The sequence below is a fragment of the Neoarius graeffei genome, chromosome 20 (assembly GCF_027579695.1).
Source record: "Neoarius graeffei isolate fNeoGra1 chromosome 20, fNeoGra1.pri, whole genome shotgun sequence".
NCBI lineage: Eukaryota > Metazoa > Chordata > Actinopteri > Siluriformes > Ariidae > Neoarius > Neoarius graeffei.
In genome coordinates, this window is record NC_083588.1 from 9518947 (window position 1) to 9542295 (window position 23349).

At 41.6% G+C, this 23349-nt stretch overlaps 1 protein-coding gene across 1 annotated transcript in view; it reads left to right on the forward strand.

The window, feature by feature from the left end:
• The window catches only part of b4galt1l (DP-Gal:betaGlcNAc beta 1,4- galactosyltransferase, polypeptide 1, like), a 61937-nt gene extending 39710 nt beyond the window's left edge, over positions 1-22227 (forward strand). The window contains exons 3-6 of the mRNA XM_060901191.1: positions 6949-7136; positions 13904-14026; positions 17962-18066; positions 20270-22227. Coding sequence (XP_060757174.1) covers positions 6949-7136; positions 13904-14026; positions 17962-18066; positions 20270-20399 — 546 coding nt within the window. The 3' untranslated portion in view covers positions 20400-22227. The remainder of the gene's footprint in view (positions 1-6948; positions 7137-13903; positions 14027-17961; positions 18067-20269) is intronic.
• Positions 22228-23349: the final 1122 nt, after the last annotated feature.

Sequence of the window (23349 nt, forward strand, 5' to 3'; positions counted from 1 at the left end):
TTCTTGAAGCAAAAATCATGCCAAAGCTTTGACCTTCAACTGGCAAAAGATTAGCTGCTGAAGACGGCAGATTTCAATGGGTGGTTTCAGTTTATCAGAAACAGCTGAGTGATGCAACCAATTTTTTCCATTGTCATTTTCCAATGTGCATTTTTAGACTGTAGTTCAGAACAGGACAAGACTCTGATGATGGATGAATGTTTTGTTGTCCTCCTGCCAGGCAGTAAACAGTGTCCAAGTTCTCACTTCTAAACAGGGGCTTAGCCAGGATTGGGAAGGTTGGGAGTGTTTTTCTGAAAGTAGGAAGTGTAACTTGATCGTGACTAGGGGTGGGGATGAATTATATTTTCTTAGGCATTTAAAACAAATTTTATTTACGAACTTAAAAACAATGTTATAACAAAGTTTAACTTTTAGTTTCTTATTCATTAACCAGAACTTTACAAATCAATAAAATCTTCTACAAATTCCTGCAATAAAAGCAGAAACCTTAAATGATAATTTCTGGTGCACTTAAGACAAAAAACAAAATACAAATTGCTGCAATCAAATCCTATTAGACAGAATACATCTTTACTATATACCGCAAAGATAACAAATGAGATTCAGCCGACTCTGAAGATTAATATTATGAAATACATACAACTGAAAATAATCGATATCTTGAACCAGTTTTGATTTTACGAAATACACATAATGCAAATGTGACATCACAAAATGTTAGGAATCGTTTTGATTCTCTTAAAAAGTGCAATAAGCAGGAGTTAAAAATAAGTGAAATTAAGTTACAAATGAAAGGAAATGTTCCTGTAATTACTTGAAATATAAATACTGGAAACAATCCAAAAAATTCAATAATAATGGTAGTTTATGAAATTGCTGTTTCAGATAATGTAAATCTTGGCGAAAGAGAAACCAATCAAAACCGAAAGAGTGAAAGTGATTGTTCCCATGGTAATGACATGATGATAGTCTTTTATGAATGTGTAAGTGAGCTGTCAGCGCGTCGAGTCCGGTGTGACTGAGGAAGGTGACATCTTTTATGTTTCATCTAATTTAGGTCATTTAAAAACGATAATATTATTTGGCAGTGGGCACATAGGAAAGTGTAAAGTTTCTTTCAATATGTTTATCAAGCTTGTATGATTAAAAAAAAAAAACTCGGAAGATATTTATCAAAAATACATGACCTCCTCATTCTAAACCTGCCGAGCTTCGCCCATGAGGCTCTCAAAACTCATAGTATTTTGCTTCCATTCAAGCCTTGTTTTGAAGTCTGACAAATAAGAACGCGACATTTTTACTGGTAAATTTGATTTTCTTGATTTAAAGTGCTGATGACACGTTTTTGACATCTTTGGCGATGTTTTATAACATAAAAAGTAATTCCCGATGATCCATATATTAATTCACGAAGGCACCTATTTTACAAGTTATGATCAAAAACGCGGCTATCTGGGCAAATTTGACAGGGCTGCAGCACCCAGGAGACGAAGGAGGAGGAGGAGCTATATGACGTCAGCGAAAGAACCGTCCTCCTAACTTACCAGTTTGTTGTTGATGCGGCAGGTGTTCAGTTTATCATTATTAGTATTTTTATTATACGTTATTATACATTATTATTTTATATATATATATATATATATATATATATATATATATATATATATAGTTATTATGCCTTCGTGTTGTGTTGCCGGCTTTTGCTCCAAAACCCACAAGGATGGGGTAAGTTTATTCAAGTTTCCCAGAGATCCCGAGCTGCATGCGAAGTGGGTGAAGCAAGTCAGGCGCACTCGTGACAAGTGGGAGCCCTCACCAACATCCGTCCTGTGCTCTGAACACTTCGATTTGGATTGTTTTGACACCCTTCCCAGCTTAAAAGAATCTCTTGGGTGTGCAGTTCAGCACAAACGTGTGTTACTACCATCAGCAGTGCCTACACAGTGTTGCCAGATTGGGAGGTTTCCCGCCCAGTTGGGCGGTTTCAAGTGCATTTTGGTGGGTTTTTAACATATTTTGGGCTGGAAAACATCAGCAGTATCTGTTGCCAGATACCGCTGAAGTTTTCCAGCCCAAAATATGTTCAAAACCCACCAAAATGCACTTGAAACCGCCCAATGGGGTGGGAAACCTCCCAATCTGGCAACACTGCCAGTATTCCTGAGGGGGTCTACTAGTAGCTATGCCGGATCCAAAGACAGTCCTCCTGTCAGAACATGTGTTGTGAAACGACATAAGATAAAGGTACGTAGAGCTATAGATTCTACATGATAATTATAAATGTAATCATAAAGTCGCCGTGATATCAGTCATGTATTTGCTTGTGAAAGCTTGTGGCTTTCATGTAACTGCCGCCTAGCAACGAGAGGCAAAGGGTAAAGAGGGTAGGCTATCATAGATTCTATTCGGAAGAGATCAACACAATTCTAGACTCCCAGAAGAGGAAGAGCTAGCACTAGAGAGTTCACCGGCGTTTTCATGCGCCATTTCCATTGAGTAGAACCAGAGTAGAACAGCCAGTGAACCGCAGCGTGTTCTTCCGCTGACATCACAGCATGGCCGCGAGCCACGGACCCAGTTTTCTTGCGCTGTGCAATTAAAAGTTGGATATTCGCGTAACAACAGCTTCTTTTCACGTAATTATAACAGAAATCTAACATGTTTGCCATGTTGTATAGTTTATTTAAGAAATTGCATAGAGTCATGTTCGTGTCATCAGCCCTTTAACTTCCATATATGGAAAGCACGCGTGCCGGGCATGCCCCAGGAAACTGCTGCCCATCGACAAAAATGTCCACAGAAATGCACAAAATAACTTCAGAAGACAACAAAATTTCACAAAATTTTGGTAATCATGGGTTAGTATAAAATTTATAGGCAGTGTTTTTTGAGAACTGGCCGTGTAAAACACGACTACATGGCTCGCTAGCTAAGCCTATGCCTCTAAATGTAATTGACCATAATGTAATTGAATATCATTGACTTTCATGTTTGGTGTTTGTTTGGTTTTGTGTGTGTGTGTGTGTGTGTGTGTGTGTGTTTTAATTATTATTTTTATTATTTTGTCTGTGCAAAATGTCTGACATTTCTGCTTGCTTGTACCATGTTTCTGTCGCTTCTGGTGTGAACCAAGAGCAGTTCTTTTCGCACTTTTTCTAAATAAGGGAAAAGCATGAGAGTGCAGCTCCTGCATCAGACACTTGAATCTCCTCTAGCTGGATATCCAAGCAGTTGCTCAGCCTTGTCTCACACTTTGTGCATTAGTCTAGCACTTCATCTTCACTCAAGGTCTGTTTGTGTATTAAAAAAGGTGTAGATGGTTATTTATTTATTTATTTCTTCTCTGAATGTTGTCTTTACTTGCTGCTCTGCTCACTTTTCTCTCTAATTGTGTCTCTCGCTCTCTTTGCCACCCCTCCTTTCCTCTCCACTTCACCCTTATTCCCCCCACCTCCTGTCCATCTCTCCCTGGCTACCTGCTATCCTCTTCCTGACCAAATTGCCGGTCTTTTGCATGATGGCTTGCAGCACCTGGCGCTAACAGCAGTGTGGTGAAAAAGGTGAGAAAGGTCTACTTGCTCTTTGTCTCGCCAATCACGGTTTGCTCCCGAGGCTGGGTGTCACAGCTGGTAATGTCTTTCTTTCTTTCTTTCTTTCTTTCTTTCTTTCTTTCTTTCTTTCTTTCCCCCATTTTCCTTATTTTTCTGCCATGTTCTTATTTTATTACTGTTATTCTTTTTGGTTAAAGCGTTGGTGACTCGTGCATCGAACCTCTGAACCCTTTGATTGAAGCCTGTGTTTATTTTGAGTTAATATTTCATCTCATGATGTTCTTTGTTTCAGAATAAGTGTCCACACACACATTTGAAGAGTAAATGTACCAATGCTCATCCATGCAATCATTTCCAATCAGCCAATCCTGTGGCAGCAGCACAATGCATAAAATCATGCAGATACAGGCTTCAGTTAATATTCTCATCAAACATGGCAAGGTTGTTGGTGCTGGACGAGTAGGTTTGATGATTTCTTATGCTGATGATGTCATGGGACTTTTGTGTGCATCAGAGTTTTATAGAAAAACAAAACAACTTCCAGTGAGCGGCAGTTCCGCAGGTGGAAATGCCTCGATGATGAGAGGTCTGAGGAGAATAGTCACTCGTTCGAGCTAACAGGAAGGCCACAGTCACGCAATCATTCTTTACAACCGTCGTGAACAGAAAAGCATCGCAGAATGCACAACACGTCGAAAGTGGCAGATGAGCTACAACAGCAGATCGCATTAGATTCTATTCCTGTCGGTCAAAAATAGGAATCTGAGGATACATTAGACACAGGCTCACCAAAATTGGATGGCGCAAGATTAGTCTGTGAAACTCAAAAAAAAAAAAAAAAACAACTGTTGAATGTGAAAATCCTACAAGATGAGCAGCTCAGGTCAGCCCGTCTGCAGCAACAACATGATCATCAGGATGAAAGCCACATTTTTCACCTAATTCTGATGTTTTCTCTGATAAAACTCCTGAAAAACCTGAGGACATCCCTCCTTTCCTCCTGCCGTGAAGAACAAGCACAGCCCAAGTGTCCTTGGGGGAAACGGATTTCAGCTCTCTCTATCTCAGAAGAGAATGCTTTTTCTCTTTTCTTTCCTCTCTTTGTTTACTGCTCGCCATAAAGAACATTCAACAGAAAGCCCTTATAGGCTTCATCTTTGGCTATCAAACACTCCATCTTTTGCCCCTATTGCGTTTTCAGACAGCAGGCTCATCCAGTCCTCCAGAGACCACAAGGACCAGGAGAGGCCTCGAAGCACCTGAAAGGATTTGAATGAGAACTTGAGACAACCTGAGCTCTTGTCCTCAGGCAGGGGATTCTCACATTCCTTCGACTGACACTGAGTTGTTTGGTTCCAAGTTATCTGCAGGTTCATTATCATAAACTCGGAAGTTTCAATGACACTCATTTGCAAGGGAAAGCCTTTTGTTGAGAGAAGAACTGGCAATATGTATGCAGTCATAAACGAAGAAATGAATCTTTTGCTAACCATATAGAATTAAAAATAATACAGATGCAAACCTTATTGGTGAATATAAATCTTAGAATGTGCCTTTTTTGAGTCATTTCAGAGAAGTAGCACCAGTGAAGCACGCATGTCGAGAACTTTGAGACACGTGCTCTTTATTAAAAGACACTGTTTGTACAGCATGACATCCAAACAAGGAGTTTATTTGCAAGCAGCACACAGCAACAGGCAACATATAGAGAGCTAAATAAAATGTTTGATGACACCTCTGATTGATTTAATTACTGAGGAGGTGACTTGTTTCACTATCGACGAGTACTGGAAAACATGGACACTGTTTTTAAAATAAATAAATAAATGCAACCAGTCAGCCATCATCCTGCTCAGTCCTACCCAGAAGCCAGTGAAATTCCAAATGACGGACGTAATCTTGATCCATACCAAAAGGTTATATACGCTGATGTACACAATATCAACAGATTATCCACAAACCCAGGCTGACTCCATGACAAAAGAGAACGTGTACATAGATGTAACTCATAACATGCAAGCAATAAGGGCATTTCGGCATTGCTGTTCAAGTGCTCTCAGAGAAAGCAATCTGATCTGAGAGCGAAACGTCCACCCCGGTTTCGTCTAACACGCTGCTGTTGTTCGCCCAGACAACTCAACAGCAGACAGCTTCATCAGTGACGGCAGGTGTGATGTGGTAAAAAGCCACTTTAGGCAGAACGTTTCAGCTTTTGTATTCAAATGATGTAGAATGCCCAGATGTCAGATTTTTGTGTGTTCATAGCCTGGTGCTGACAATTAAACCCTGTCAACTGACAGACAATTAAAAACAAAACACCCAATCGCAAGTAGCCAAGAGTGACTGGTGTGCTTGAAGTATTTTTAAAAAAAATGAATTCTGGTGAGATTTTATTTTCTGAGCTTGACGCAGTCACTCATCTGAAACTAAATTCTGTTAAATTATTCAGAAGTAAACATAGGTTTATGTGAATGGTCTTAAATTTTGATAATTTGGAGTGTTTCAAATTTCCTGCCTCCACGATACATAGGAAGAAAATAAATGTCCAGCGTCAAAGTCCTTCCCACACCACACCATGTGGCACACAGGGCGGCGCCGATCTCCGTTTCCGTAGCCCTCGGCCTCTCGCCTATTACATAGCTAGGGTTACAATGGAGGGCTAGTCCTCTGGAAACCGCGAGAGTTTGTCCAGCATGTCAGTCGCATACTTGATTACGTTTTACATCGCACATTGTTCCACTCGGATACACTCAGATTTATTCATGAATTGATTTATTCTTCAGTGTATTGGGTGGTGCAGTGGGTAGCTCTGTCGCCTCACAGCAAGAAGGTTATGGGTTTGAGCCCAGTGGCCAGCGGGGGCCTTTCTGTGTGGAGTTTGCATGTTGTCTGTGTGGGTTTCCTCCGGGTGCTCCGGTTTCCCCCACAGTCCAAAGACATGCAGTTAGGCGAATTGGCTACTCTGAATTGCCCATAGGTGTGAATGGTTGTTTCCCAAGCCCAGAAGCTGTGGCTGGAAGGGCATCTGGTGTAAAATGATGCTCCAATTCAGAGCACAAGTGGATCAGTGGACCCCAACCTGGCAATAGTGCTGGATAAGGAGGAGGAAGATGATTATTCGGTGTATTATAACTGTGGACTTTATTAGTCCAACATGATTAATAATCTGGCAATTGTGAGAGACTAGACTGTACACAGCCTTTTTTTTTTTTGTCTGGAGTTAACTAAATTTATTTTATGTCATTTTTTAAAATATATACACAGTCCACATGATTCATCTCTACTTTTCAGCACATGAAATACGTTGTGTGAACAAGGTGCATGTCTCATGTTTCTGCTCAGGTGTGTGTGTGTATGTATTTAAACACTGCTTTTCCCTGCTCTTGTCTCTCAGGATGGAGAAGAGACATTTAACCGGGCCAAACTGCTCAATGTGGGCTACACAGAGGCCTTGAAGGAGTACGACTACGAATGCTTCGTGTTCAGCGACGTCGACCTCATCCCCATGGACGACCGAAACACATACAAATGCTTTAGCCAGCCAAGACACCTGTCTGTCTCCATGGACAAATTTGGCTTCAGGTAACTCATCGCTACTGTTCAGCTCCCTTGACTTTGGGAAGAGGGAATTTGAAATGGCAGTTATATTTATTTCAGCTCAAGCCCTGTTGAAACTGCAGCATGTAAAAAAAAAGTTGAATTGGAACAGTCCCATCATTATGTCTTTTGTAAAACATAAGATGATTATGAATCATCGAGTGATTTCTTTTTTTTTTCTTGGTGGTTTCTCAGAGATAGCCAGGATGATCAGACTAGCTGAATTATGAAATTATTGAGCTTTCCCTTTCTGAAAACTTATTGAGGATGCACAGAATCATACACACACAGTTTTTGTTTCAAATCAAACATAAGCGTCTGTGAGCCGAGTTAAAGCTTTGAAGTAATGAAGTGCAACAGATCTATTGTGTACTTAATTTCAAAAAAATATACGTGCACTTTTAATGTTGAGCGAAATAATTTACCTTTAATCCAAGGGCTGAACGGCTGCCCTTCAAGAGGGAAGTAAATTACGAGAGCGAAATTGATAAAGTGAACAATACGCGAGAAGACTCCTGATTTCCTCCTTCGTGTTCTGGCTTTCTCTGGGATTTGCAGGAGTGCCTCCTGAGGTTTAATTTGCATCGAGCCTGAGCAACACCTGTGTGTTTCCATTTGGTTCAGACTTCATCTTTGCCCTACATGCTCCAACTAGTCCTCTCGAGCCTCATTTGCATTCACATGTAGACGCCATTTCTTTTCCACAACACTCACACACTGGTACGTGCATACACAAACGTAAAGTGTGTTAAGCCTGGCCGAAGGTATCCGTCTCGGGATCAGGATAATAATGATTTCTTATTCTTGTCCAGGGTCAGATTCTGATCTGCCTATTGAGCTGTACCTTCACCGGTCATTTTCTTAGGAACACTTGTATACCAACGCATTCATGCAGATCCAGTGCGAGATAATGTTCACACACACAAAAAAAAGTGATCTCGGTGGCATGGTTGTTGGTGCCAGATGGGCTGATTTGAATTTCAGAAACTGCTGGTCTTCTGGGATTTTAACCTGAAACAGTCACATTTAAACAGAACGAGGGCGGAGGGGGAAGCATCTGGCAATTCTGTCTGTGGAAACACTTGGTTGGTAAAACTGGTCAGAGGAGAATGGCCAGACTACTTTGAGCTGTCTGGAAGGCTGCAGGGACTCACGTAAGCACTGTTTACAACTGTGGTGAGCAGAAAAGCATCCAAGAATGAACAACATATCAAACCCGATACCTTTCCTGTCAACCAAGAGCAAGATTCTGAGGCTACAGTGGGCACAAGCTCACCAAAAAGCGATCGTTTAAAGGTCCCATGGCATGAAATTTTCACTTTCTGAGGTTTTTTAACGTTAAAATGAGTTCCTCTGACCTTCTTAAGTCACCCCAGTGGCTAGAAATTTCATAATGTGTAAACCAAACTATGCCCAACATTTGAGAATGGCGCGTCAAAACGGCGCGTTGATAAACTCTTCCCTTTACTACGTCAGCAAGGGAGATGATCCCCACGCCCCCCCCCCCGGATTCCCACCCACTGTATGGATTGCCCACCCAGTTGTAGTGAGGAGACCATAGAGGACACAACAACATGGCATCACCTAAGCGGACGAAACATGGAAATTGCCCTGTACATGGATGTGACAACACAGAAAAGAGTCTGTTTTTACTGCCGACGGGAGAGCCCCTGAAGACGCAGTGGCTTAATTTTATTTACTTCAATAATACGCCGTCGAGCCTACCTAAGACGGTGCATGTTTGTCGGAAGCATTTTCCTGAGGAATGTTTCCACAACTTGGGACAGTACAGGGCAGGTTTTGCACATCAACTGTCACTGAAGCCTGGGTCCGTACCAAGCATCCCTGCCGCATCAGCAACAAACACCGAACAAGTAAGTGTATAACTGGTCGTTTTGCCGTGTTTTAAAATCGGTGCGTTAGCCTAGCAATGGCTACATTAGCTGTGCAGCTAACCGCTTCCTGCAGTTAGCCAGGTAATCTGCGCTACAAAACTAAAGAGCATGCAGCATGCTCTGTTAAACTGAGTTTAGTCTGGAAATTGACTGTAACTTATGAGCTTATGTTTGACTATTGCTCCGCAATGCATGTCTTCTGTTGGATAAGCGATATGTTGCTGTAGTTGCTGCTTCTATCCTCTTTGGTTATGGAGTGCGTGTTCAAGCCTAGGGTATTATACGTTCGTAAACTACCACTCCGAACACTCTCACTCTCTGTTCTCTGTGTCACGTTGAGTTTACGAAAGGAGTCCGAGGGAGAACGGGGTTTTGTCTTAGCAGCGTGGCTACAGGCGCTGATAGCAGCGAGTATGTGTGTGCACGCAAACACTATACTACTATACTATACTACTAGTGTTGTACACACATTTTCCCACTCCCTTATTTAGACTTGTGAAGGAACCTGATTAGTGGTCATTTCTTCTTATGTATTTCTCATATTTATTTTTGTGTGTCCATAATTTTCTGTCAGTATGTAGATCAGTATCAGTATTGCCATTGCTACTGTTCACACACAGCTAGCATGGCTGCAGCTTGGTCAAGCCCCTCCCCCTCCCCCCATGGCCCGCCCCCACCCTCTACCCTTCCCCGCCTCCTGCTTCTCATTAGCAAAACGACGCACTGGGGAAAAGCGCTGAAATGGGGCTTTCTCTCAGGAGGCTATATTTACGTGCCGAGGGTTCATTTCGAGAAAGGCTGCGGATATAACATCCAGAAGCCTCCACGAGCCCGTTTAAAGGCGTCACGCAGTGGCGATAAAAGTCGCATTATTCTGCACCAGAATGCTTTCGAGATTCAAAATAAATTGACCATCGATTTTTCAAAAGCTTCCCGCGGTTGTAATCGGTCCTTATTTGGTCATGCCCATCACTTGAAATTTCCCGCGTTCACAGCGCCCCCTCTCGGTCAATGGAACAGCTGCGTGACGTCATACCAGTAACCACTCGGTGCAGTTGCAATGGCGGACACACCAGAAAATAGGAGCGATGCTGAGGAAATTAGCTTTGATTTTACCGATACAGAAGAAGAAAAGGGGCGGCACGGTGGTGTAGTGGTTAGCGCTGTTGCCTCACAGCAAGAAGGTCCTGGGTTCGAGCCCCGGGGCCGGCGAGGGCCTTTCTGTGTGGAGTTTGCATGTTCTCCCCGTGTCCGCGTGGGTTTCCTCCGGGTGCTCCGGTTTCCCCCACAGTCCAAAGACATGCAGGTTAGGTTAACTGGTGACTCTAAATTGACCGTAGGTGTGAATGTGAGTGTGAATGGTTGTCTGTGTCTGTCAGCCCTGTGATGACCTGGCGACTTGTCCAGGGTGTACCCCGCCTTTCGCCCGTAGTCAGCTGGGATAGGCTCCAGCTTGCCTGCGACCCTGTAGAAGGATAAAGCGGCTAGAGATAATGAGATGAGATGAGAAGAAGAAAATGGCCCACAAGTAGAGATTTTGACAGCTGAATGTCCTGGTGGTATCCAGCCTTACAGATTTGAACCTGAGCGCTCATCTTCAGAAGAAAATGAGGACAGTTCTGACGACGACAGAAACGAAGACGAGAATGAAGAAGACCGGCGACTTGAAGACTTGTTTTGGTTGGTTTCTCTGACTAAATCACTACTTGTGTGTATTTTTAAAGACCATTTTCACTTGAATTAGAATGCTGTGTGATTAATCTATGATTTATGTGTAATACTGATAGCTGTAGGGGGTGAAAGTATAGCTAGAAAGATTGAATTCTAGCAACTTGACAGCTTGCGATCTCGCGAAATGCAGTGGGCCTTCTGATACAGTAGACCCCTTGATATTCCAGTTTTCATCATTTTCCTTTTATTGCGGTTGATTTTAACTTGATATTCAGTATGTTATAGGCTGGGAGTATTGAGCTTTGTATTGTATTGTTTAGTAAACGTACAGTCGTCAGTAATAAGTGATAATTATTAGTTAAAGGCAGCTCTGTGGCGTAAATCTTTCAATTAATCTTCTGTCATCCATTTGCTAAAATTATGTGCCACATATGTTATCAAGACAACACTTCATGTGACAAAGATATGACAAATACATAAATGTATGAAAATCATTTTGTACAATTAATGATTGATACATAGAAACACTTAAAACATGTTTTTAAAAAAAATATTTTTTTTCTATCAATACCTAGCCATGACCTTGAAATCAGATCCATTGATAACAACAGTCACAAATAGTGTTCAGTGTTCGTTGTTACAGCCAAACACAATACACCGATTAGGCATTTTGTATCACAGGATATTAATACATCATTTCATAGTGTTTTGAGTGTTCAAAACTATCCACAAACTGAATAAATCCACAAAATGTAAACAACTCTGGTAAACGCACGCTATAGACAAAACATGGCGACAGGCCAGCATCACCCAAGGGAGGTTACTGGTATGACGTCACACGTAAGTTGACCTAGTTAACGGCTGGCTGCCTAAATTTGGCTGTGCGCATCAACTTTAAATGCTTGTAGCGGGCGCATCGTGACACTGAGATCACGGGAAACCGAGGGGCTTGAATAACCCACCAAACCTGACATTTTGACACATGATATAGCCTGATTGCTGAAATTACCGCACGACGCCTTTAAAGCATCAACAAACTACCATGCCATGGGACCTTTAAGTCCAGGTTGTGTGTTTCCAATCTTTAACCATTGGTATGTAATGAGGTGAGACGGCTGTCTGTATGAAGTTGGTTGTATTAAATTTAAAGACAAGACAGAGTCAAGAATGGATAATTATTTTCCACAACACACAGTGCTACAACGGATTTCTCCCCCTTCTAACACACACATTAACATGCATCCGGATCTGTACCGGGTGTGCGTGCATGTGTTTTTTATGGTGTTTTAATAGCATTCTCCCATTTCAGTGAACAACTGCTGCTCCTATCAGGGTTCAGAGGCATCTGGTTGTACTTTTACAGCTCACAGGTTGTAAAAAAGTGTAACTTTTACAGCTCACAGTGCAAAGTACAAAGAAAGAGACGTCACCCAAAGTCTTCGTTCAGTCACTATCAAGACATACTTGGGGGAAGTAATCAGGCTTGAGATCGAACAAGGAAACGATGCTGTGAAAAAGAAAATGCATTTAGATTATTTAAATCATGCACAAATATACACTGTGCATTTCCACAGAACGATATGCACACTTTTCTTTCATTTCCCGCAAATGAACAAATGATCTACATGATTTTTCACGTTTCTTTTCTTACAAGAAGAAAATTTGACTGAAACACACAACTAGATGTGGTACCACAACATTCCAGGCATTTAGCAGATGCTTTTATTCAGAGCGATGGACAACAAGCACAATGTTTTCATTCGTCTTTGAAGCGTCTGCAATAGATTTGTTAGGATGACGCTCGGCTCTCTCTGGGTGACCCCTCCTCCAAACACACACTGCATGTCAGGCCACCATTTCCCGAGTGTGACCAGACGTTTCCTATCTCACTTGCTTGTGTAGTTTCCTCTCTCACGTGCTGTTGCGGCTGTACCGTTTCTGGAAAAAAAATAATCTCAAATCTTCTTTTCTCTCTGTTATCCGTCCTCCTGATATTTCCTCTCCTGATCACGGACTCTTCTATCTTTTTCAGTGCTTTGAGCTCGTCTGTTATCTTTATGCTGACATAAACTCGTTTTGTTTTCTGTGTCTCCGATCTGTCATGCTTATTTTGATTGATTTGCTTCTCTCACTGTGTTGCCATTACTTTGGAAAACTTCCTTGGGTCGGTGAAAGGCGCGATATAAATTAACCATTGTTATTGTTGTTCAGTTGGTCCTTCTGATGTCACGTTGCCAAAGGATGGTAAAGCGCCGTTAATTTTGTCAACGGAAATTCCAACGATAAGTATTTGTCAATGATCTGTGCCAAAGTGCATGCATGGCAGCTCTCTGAGACAGATCACAAGCAGGTTGGGGAAAAAAATCTGTTTTTTATAAAATATGCTGGGTAATCTTCATGACAGATTCACACTGCCTTTTTTTTTTCTTTTTTTTTTTGGTAATACAGTTTTCAGTGTCTTTGTATTGTAATGATGAACATCAGCTGACCTTGAAGCAGTGAATTGTTTGAATTGTTTTTCTGCCCACACACTCCCCAGACACACTTTTTTTTTTTTAAATACCCCTGTTCCGAGGGGGGGGGGGGGGGGGTACTGGTTTACCTCTGTCTGTCCGTCCGTCCATCCGTATCTCAGTCCGTCCGAAACACCCTTTTTCTCAGCAACCACAAATCATAGCCACTTGAGACTTCGTACCAAACTTCAGCTTGGGGTTCTATACCATATATACCGTTTTCAGGTCTGTCGTACATAAACTTCCTGTTTACAGACTGAATGTATTTATGAAACATATAGTGTGGATTTACAAAATTGTCACATTTTTCTCAGCAACTACAAATCAGGCCTGCTTGATATTTGGTGCTGAGCTTCATCTTGGGGTTCTATACCGTGTGTACCGTTTTCAGGTCTGTCGCACATCGACTAGCTGTTTACCGACTGAATGTATTTACAAAACACACGGGGTGGATTTTGATGCTATTTCAGAATGACAGTTTACCAGGATGCTGAAATCCCTGGGGAGAACACTGCTCTTTACTTAGTTGTTTCCGGGCTAATTATTTGTTGAAGTCAACATTCATAATAAGTGTCCTATTCCTTCGATTGCTTGCGTTCTGATATAAGCGAGAGCGGGGGGATACGTAAGTGAGCAGTAGCTCACAGTTGATCTTGTTTTTTGTCTCATGTAGGCTTCCATATAACCAGTACTTTGGTGGCGTGTCTTCCATGAGCAAGGAGCAGTACCTGAAGATCAACGGCTTTCCAAATAACTACTGGGGCTGGGGAGGCGAGGATGATGACATCTTCAACAGGTTTGAGAAGTTCTAGTGTAAAAATGCACCCACAGTTCAGATGAGCACAAAATGGAGTTACTCTTACCAAACGGTTCTCGTAAATAAAAGTTGGAAGACCACAGCAATTAGCCAACAGTTACAGTTTTTTTTTTTTTTTTTTATGAAGGAGCAAAACATTGTATGATTTTATTTGTTGTGGAATGTTCACAAAGCAAGTTGGTTCCTGTTCTACCTTCCGCATTCGTAGATATAAATAGTCATTCCATCACCAGGCTCTTTTTAGATGTTAATCAGGCAACAAAAATGCACCCTGTCTTGTTACTGAGAAACGTCCATCAAAGACTTTTCCATTTCAGGTAAACAGGTTTACTTCTGATGGCAACACCGGACACATCTTCACCAAAATGTTAAATAAACGTCACCTTGCAAAAAAATAATTACACCACTTCGAAGAGTCCATGTTTTTTAAGCAGTTATATACAGTGTCTGGTTTAGAAGATCTTGTGTAAGTTAAGACAGAAACGACAAGTTTGCTCTTTTGGAAACGTATTATAAAAACACCCACATTCAACAGCACTGTGGTATAAAATCATATTTACCAAAAACTCTATCGTGTTCTTAATGTATTTACAGTCATGAACCTTGATAAAAAGGTTAAACGATGATTGCAAATGCCTAATGAGCAGGCTTGGAATTCATCTGAAAACCTTATCACACGGTTTTATAATATAAATACAAGGCAAGATGAAGAAATGCAGACTTTAGAGCAGAGCTGGATTAGCGTCCCTCGTTGCAGACAGTTCTCGTTTTCAGTGGCGTCCTGCTTCTAAATTCTTCGATAAGATGATGAATGTACACAGAGAGGAGAAACAAAACTGAAACATTGACTGTTAAAATGCATTTGTTAGTTGTATTTGAGTATTTAAGGGTTAGCTTCACAATTTCTGGTGGAGTGTGTTCATAATAAGAATGATTGACTGAGTTTATTCATATCCCAGAACAACACCTGTGTTCTCCAATCTTCTCCGCTTGTGCCATTGTGTTTAGATTTGTTTGAATTAAGTCACATGTTCTTTAAAGAATATTAGGCCTGATCAGTGAATTCATCAGTTTTGTAGTTTTTTTTAAATCCTGGTTACCATATTTTTTTATGTCCTGTTTACTATTTAAATGTTACGAAATGTTTTAACACAGGGGTTCCCAAACTGTGGTACGCGCACCACTTGTGGTACTCGAGCTGCCGCTAAGGGGTACGAGAGATTAAAACGGCAATGGCGGATCTATGGTTTTAAAAACGTTAACTTGCTAACTAATTAATAAACAAGTCATACATAATTTTAAATTGGGTTTTTTATTATGTTAGACAAGAAACCATTTATCACTTTTCAATTGTGGATGTAAGTTTTAATTGAAAAATAAATACAGGCTGCCCAACGTATATCCACGTAATTTCCTATCAAATATTTGGCGCCGGCACCTAGCATAATTTTGTCTTTTGTGGAAGATAATGCCAAGATGGAAAACTGGCTAAAAACAGGGAAGTTATTAAGCAATAAAACCAATGAAAGAGAAGAAGAGGCGACAGAAAGAGAGAGAGAGGCAATCGAGCAGGAGACAGGTAGTAATGATGGGATGCGGGAGAATGAAGTGGAGGAAGACGGAGGTGGAGCACAGAGCGGCAAAAGAGTGAATGAGACAGGGCAGATGTGGAGAAGAAAACGCAAGTACGATGAATCATATCTGGGGCTGGGCTTCACGTGGATTGGTGATGCAGACTGTCCAAAGCCTCAGTGCGTGGTGTGCAGTGAGGTCCTGTCTAACAGCACACTGAAGCCCTCTCACCTACGTCACCACCATAACACCAAACACCCCAATTTTAGTCCAAAACCCCTTACATTTTTTCAAACAAAATTGGATGAATTAAAAAACAGCCAGAAACAACTACAGTTTCATTCAAGTGGATCGACTAAAAACGCATTACGGGCATCTTATCTGGCCAGTTACAGAATCGCAAAAAAGGGGCTCCCTCACACGCTCGTTGAAGACTTGTGCCTACCGATTGCCAAAGACATGGTTGAATGTATGATTGGAGAGAAAGAAGCAAAAAGGTTGGACTTGATTCCAGTGTCCAACAACACTGTGTCACGCCGCATCAACAGGACGTCCGAACACATTCTGGCTGCGTTAGTTACTCGCGTAAAAGAGAGTGAGTTTTATTCTCTCCAAGTAGATGAATCTACAGATGTGGCAAATCTAGCCAATCTATTGGTGTACATTCGTTACCTTTTTGATGGCACAGTGAAGGAAGATTTTTTTGTTCTGTCGGTCCCTTGCGACACGGACAACGGGAGAAGAAATATTTAATTTGCTTGATGAATTCATGAAGTCAAACGAAATTGACTGGACACGATGTGTGGGAATATGCACCGACGGTGCCAAGGCCAGGACAGGGAAGCACACGGGGCTTATAGCGCACATCAGGAAAGTCTGTCCATCCATTGTCTGGTTACACTGCAGTGTTCACAGGGAGGCCCTCGCAGCCAAAAACATGCCAGGAGATCTACTTTCCGTCCTCAATGATGCAGTGAAACTGGTGAACTTCATCAAGGCTCGTCCGCTAAATTCAAGGCTGTTCACAGCGTTGTGCAATGAAATGGGCAGCGAGCACACTCTTGCGCACTGAAGTGCGCTGGTTGTCACTGGGGAAGGTGTTAACAAGGCTTTTTGAACTGCGACATGAACTCCAGCAATTCTTTAAAGACAATCCGTTTCATTTGGCCTCCAGCCTGCATGATGTGTTTCTGCAAAAGCTCGCCTACTTGGCTGGCATATTTTCAGTTATGAATGAACTGAATTTGGGGCTGCAGGGAGTCAGTGTTACCCTGTTCGAGACACAAGACAAGATAGAGGCCATGATCAAAAAGCTGCGATTCTGGGTATGCTGTGTGAGTGAGAACATGATTCTGTGTTTCCCTTACATTGCATGCGTTCTTGGATGCAAACAAGGTCGTCATGGACAAAAATGCTAAACGTCAAATAATTGAACACCTCACCCAACTCGCCGAGCAGCTACGGAAATATTTCCCTGCTACGGCTGCATCCAAGTCCTGGATTCACTACCCATTTGAAGTGTCGCTCCCCGTACCACATCTGTCACTTCAGGAGCAGGAACAGCTGATTGACCTGTCATCTGATGGAGCGCTCCAGCTGCAGTTCAAACGGCAACCTCTTGTGGATTGTTGGGCCAAGGCAATGAGCGCATATCCAGCACTGGCAAAGCAAGCCCTGAGGGTTTTGATCCCCTTCGCCACCACCTACCTGTGTGAGTCAGGTTTCTCTGCTCTTACAGAAGTGAAGACAAAATATCGTCAAAGACTGAATGTTGTAGAGAAGGACTTGCGCATTAAACCGTCAACAATCCCACCAGACATTGGAGAGCTTTTAAAAGATGTGCAGGCCCACCCGTCACATTAATATGGGTAAGTATCCCATTTAACCTCCAAACACAACCTCCCCAAAACTAATTGAAAATTGCTGCATAATAACGTAACACACTCTCTCTCTCTCTCTCTCTCTCTCTCTCTCTCTCGCTCTCTCTCTTAGACTGTCCCAGAGCGCTGCGCCTGCGCTGAATTTGAAAATCCCCTATTGTCAAACTGTGAGCCTGTTTGTCCTTGTTCTTCGTGTTTTATTGTTTTCCATACTTCTGAAGGAGAGCGCTCATAGACCTGTTACGCGTTTTGACTTTGGTATTCTAATTTCATTAAACTTGGTGCCTTATATAAATAGAATGTGTTGCACTTTTTTACGTGTCGGGCATTGGGGGTACGCAAACGAAGTCAAGATGAAAAAGGTGGTGCGCGGAAAAATAAGTCTGGGAACCACTGTTTTAACACATTTTACAGTATATTTCATTGTCCATTCCAACAAGCCTTCATTGGTGTTTCTTACAGGTTGAGTTCCAAAGGGATGGTCATATCCAGACCCAGTGGTGTAATTGGAAAATGCAGGATGATCCGTCACGAACGGGACCAAAAGAATGACCCGAATCCCCAGAGGTGAAACATGGCTCTTATCAGTGTGCTTTTTTTTTTTCCCTCCTGCTATACTGTACAGTGTATCTGATTTTCTGGAAGCACTCTGAAGTAAACATCCTGAGGGCAAAGGTTCCTTCTTCTTCATTATTTACTCTGTAAAGAGAAGATTAGACATTACTATGAACCTTTGAACAATTTAAACCTGAAGGACTCAAACACTTGGTGAAAGGAATAGGCTCATTATAAGGTGTGGCTCAGTTTACTTATTATAAATGCTTCTCAGCATTTTGACACACAGGGGAGGGTTGCAACAACTCAACAAAAAGCATAAAATTTGATGAGAGTTCAATAAACTATCAGTAAGTTGGACTGAGTATTTGGAAAATGGAGACGTTAGAGCGAGAAAACCTCCTCTGAAATCCAGAAACTATTTGGCCTTGGGTCATAAATTTTAAAACAAAATAATCACAACTAAAAATAAAGCCATGGGATTTAATTCAGTGTTGTTCTTTATTTATCTGACTTATTTTTGATCGTCACTGGCTGGGAATCATAATTGAAGGAACACCTTATCTTGGCGTGTTTAGGAAAATACTTCGTTTTAGTCTCATATTTTGATTCGAGTTGGGATTAAAAGGTCTGGGTGCCCCACAGAAGATTTTCAGATTTCAAATCAAGTTTGGGAATGGCTGGTGTACGATACACAGGCGCTAATACCCCAAATACATCCAACACCACCCTTGTGTCGATCAGTAGAACAAAGCAAGAACACGAGGTAACGTACAAATTTGGAGTTTGTGTCATTATACCACAACATACTTGTTAGCTCGTTAAGTGCATTACTACAGGGTGTTCTTGTCAGCAAAAAGTCAGCAAATCTTTGGCCCATTTTTCACCAGTGAGATGCGTCATGTGAAAGACACTACGTTTAGCCATTAACCGTGAGGCGACGTATTGTTCGTGTTGTCCTCGCAGGAATGTTTCATGACCGCCTGGGGCCGTGGCGTTCCACATAACTGCATGGTCCTTAGTTCAGAAAAGATCGTCTGATCCATGCACACTAATTCTTGTCGGCCAGATCGTTCTTTAACCCGCATACGGTTTCATAGTTTGGGCTACAACTACAGCATTAAGGGCATTGAGTTTTGCCAAATGTTTGTAGACACCTGATCATCGCACCCAAATGTGTTTGTTGAACCACCCAGTCTAGATTGAGACAAGAGCATCAGAGACTGATGCCAGGTGAAAATGGCTTGGGCGTATTCTGCATTCCGGTTCATTACGTAATTGTTCACTGGGGTTGAAGTAAGGACTCTGTACAGGCCACTAAAGTTTTACACCAACCTTGGCAAATAATATCTTTCTTGAAGTCACTGTGTATGCGCATGAGGGTGTTGTCAGGCTGAAACAGGTTTGGGCCACTCCAGTGAAGGGAAATCGTAATGCTCCAGCAGAGACACTCAGGACAATTGTGTGTTTTTGTTTGCAGTTTTGTGATAATAGTTTGGGGAACGCCCACGTGGGTGTGGTGGTCCGATGTCTACAAACCTTCCACCATATAGTGCAGCTCGGTTTGGTTGTGGGTTTGGTTGTTTTTCTTTTTCTTTTTGTCCCCCCTCTCTCTTTTCTGGTTATTCTGGACACAAACAAAATCAAATAAATAAAAATAATCACAATAAAAAAACTGAAGAGTAACGGGCACAAAATCTGCTTGACTGAATTGCTCGTTGCAACAAGACGAATGTTGCAGCGTGACGTGAAAGCTGAATGAGTACCTGTCTCGTAATTATAATTACCGGCATGTGCTTCAGCAGCATGTTGGAAATGTAGAACATGCCATAAGGCAGACACGTGTCCAATTATGATGCCATGGCTGTTTGTGTGCAATTAACTCAGTGCTGCGTTCCCGTTACTGGTCAATCCCATGTTACTTCAGCGACTTTTTAAGCGCGTGACGGCAGATGTTTTGACAGACACGATGGCTTGATCCTTCACAGAAAGTGTCCGAATACTTGCTGATATATTAAACTGAATAACGGAGCTTTCATAAGTGTGAAGGCACCAACAGGAAGTGTTTCTGAAAATATAAACCGTATTGTGTGCCAACCCCAAAGATGACCAGGGGATAAGGAACACTGCAAAGAAGCAATTAAATGGCAAGTTGGTCTGTTTGTGTACAAAAAGCCTGTAATTGCTGTTCTAACGATCTCAATTCCTGTCCCAGGTTTGACCGAATCGCGCACACAAGAGAGACCATGCACAGAGACGGCATCAACTCGTTGTCCTATCAAGTGGTGAGAGTCGAGAAGGACCAGCTGTTTACCAAAATCACAGTGGACATCGGCAAACCATAAAACTGGCACCTTTTACCAGAATGAACTCCGAAAAGACTTAAAGCTGTCTATCAGGAAGACTGGATGCAGTAACCAAATGTGCCTTGACATTTTAAGTTGACATGTACATCAGAGTTCTTTTTTTTTTTTATAATCTTTATCTTTTCGATGTGAATTCTATATTTTTAAAAGACATCAGTACTTGGAAATTTATTTGCCATCTTTGCACAAGCGAAGGTGAACCAAAAGAAAGTGGACGTGTGAATTGAAGTCAAAGTGGGGATTTGCAGGTGTGTGCACGCGTGTGTGTTTCCCCTATCTAAAGTGCTCTTACTGAGCTACTCGAGCATCTTTTGAGCCACAGCTGATGCAACTTGCCAAGCAAGGCATTGTGTAAAGAATGTAAGCTGCAGAGAGTGTGCTGTGTGTGTGTGTGTGTGTGTGTGTGTCTCCCCTCTTTTCCAGCTTTGCCTTAAGATCACATCTTTAGATGTGGAAGATTGAGAGGGGAGTTTGTGTCAGACTTGCTCTTCCAAGTCATGCAAAGAGTTTAAGCCTTCTTGAAAATCCTCATTCCACATTTGTGGCCAGAAACCAAAAAGACTTGACGTTTTGTTTTTCTGAATGTATCCTTGGTGCTTTACCCTTTGACTGTCAAGGAATCTAACTCTCTGAGGTAGAGGTGGATAATTTAAGCAAAGAAAATTGTCATATCCTCGTACTTTATTTCATCATTATGAAGTGTGAAAAGTTGATCAACAGTTTGAACATTTTTAATTTCCGTATTTGCAAAAAAGCCACTAATGACAGAACAGGAGAAATATCACACAATGAGAAACGCATAAGCTACAGTTCAAGCAACATCAGAGGTGCCAACATGGATGGTGATATAGGAGACGCGTGAAAATTTTATGCTTTCTCAGCAATAGGTCAGGCAATCAATCCACCGAAGGGGAAAGGACGTGAGATTGGAAAAATCGTGCATTTTATTTTTTCTCGGAGTGGTTACTTTCACCTTGTGCAGCTTTTTTTTAAGGGGAATTTGAGCTGTGAAGTTACAAGCCTCAGAAAGGAAGTGGGGAGTTCTGTGGATTCTGTTGTGGCTATAAAAAAAAAAGGAGGCGCTGCTTCTTAACAAATCGCACCTTTTATCCCTTTAGATGAATTGCAAAATCCATCTTGTGCTGGTTACAATGGGAACGCCATATAAATCCTGCAAAAATCCAACCACTCAGTCTCAAGATATCATGCGAGACAGAGTCACACAGACCCATGCACACACCATATGCTCGGGGTTTTGTGGTAAAATTATTCTTTTTTTTCTTAAGGATTTTCTTATTACCGATGCTGGCACCTCTTCAATACCCGTAATTTTACTTTAGTTCAACAGATAATGATTTTCATTGCAACAATAAATTTTCCACCTCTACTCTTCTTTCAAGTTGGGGTTATCTCTGAATATAAGTTTGGGATATAGTTTCGGGGAAAACCTCTCTGAATATAGGATAGCTGGCCATATGTCTGCATTTTCTACATTTTTTTTCCCCAATGACTGAGAAATCATTAATATATTATGATAATGCTTTTTGTTGTTTTTGAGAATTGCAACATCACTGGTTTCATGGAAAAACATATCTACTTCTGTTTTTTTCGCTCAATTTGTGTTGTTGGTTTAAAACCTAAAAAGGTTTCAGTACCGTATTTTCTTTCTGCCTCTGGACTTCTTTCAGGGGTTCATCTTGTATGCTGGAATATTCTGTGGACCAGTGGGTGATAAGAAAGCAGACATGCATTTATTTGTTGTGTTGTGAGAGGGAAACAAAGCCATTAAAATTTTCAGTAGCTGAAATATTTGTGTTATGTGCTGGTTTGTCATCACTGAGCCTTCTGAACCCAGTCTCACTGATTCTTCTTGAACCCCAAGACCGGCAGTGACCTCGGGATTGAGCGTGATTTGTTTTCAATCCCAAATTGCTTGATAGGTTGCAGTTATTTCATAACTTTTGTCTTTCCTCAGACAGTAAACAGCAGAGTCGCATGTCTTCCAACAAGCTAAATGCTTTTCCATATCTCCATAGACTGAGCAGCTGTGGGGCTTTTCCAGCTGGGAACATAATGTACAGAATATTCAAGTCCTGCTCCAGAGTGCAGGACACCTTCTCTCTTGCCCACTCCTTTTTACCCCTCTTCATTGCCTTTACTCCTCAAACCCCAAAGACTTCATCAGCATTTTCTCTGAAGATTCTCTCATGCCTCTTAAACTTTTCTTTCTCCTCTTTCTCCCCAGCAAGCAAGGTTGCCACAGTCAGGCAAGCATCTAAATATTTTCTATCTGTTTGGACAACGGCCTTTGCTCAGAGAGCCAGCGCCTAGTTTTGGGGTGTGGGTTGTTTTTTTGTTTTGTTTTTTTTTTGTCCCCCCGGTCCATTTTACAAAAACTCTTACTCCATTTTCTTTAAAGTTGTTTGTGATGCTTTATTTTAACATACAAAAGACGCAACAATCTTTCAAATCTTTCTTGATTTCTGAACCTTTTTTTTCCCATATCGTATTGTTGAAGATAAATGCAATTGTGATCGTAAAGAATTAAATGAAATTCTGACTTAAGGTATCCTTGAGTTTGTTCTTGCCTTTGAGTCTCCTCTTCAACAATACAGCACCATTGCTAATTACTTGGTACAAACGCTACCTGCTTTGTAAACAGTGTTGAGGGGGTGTGTGTGTGTGCAGGTCCTCATTCACTGTCAATCAGGTGAACCAAAAAAAAAAAAAACCACACACACTCACTCCACCCTGAAATATTAAAGATTGAAAGATGTGTGATGTCTTGAGAGATTTGGGTGCTAATTTGTTGCACTGTTTTCGTGATTCCCATGAGAAGTTAATGGTTGTGTGCCAACCTGATAATCATGTTCAATAGAAGAGAAATTGACATTTCAAGCATCATCTCAAGTGACTGGGTTTCGCTGTT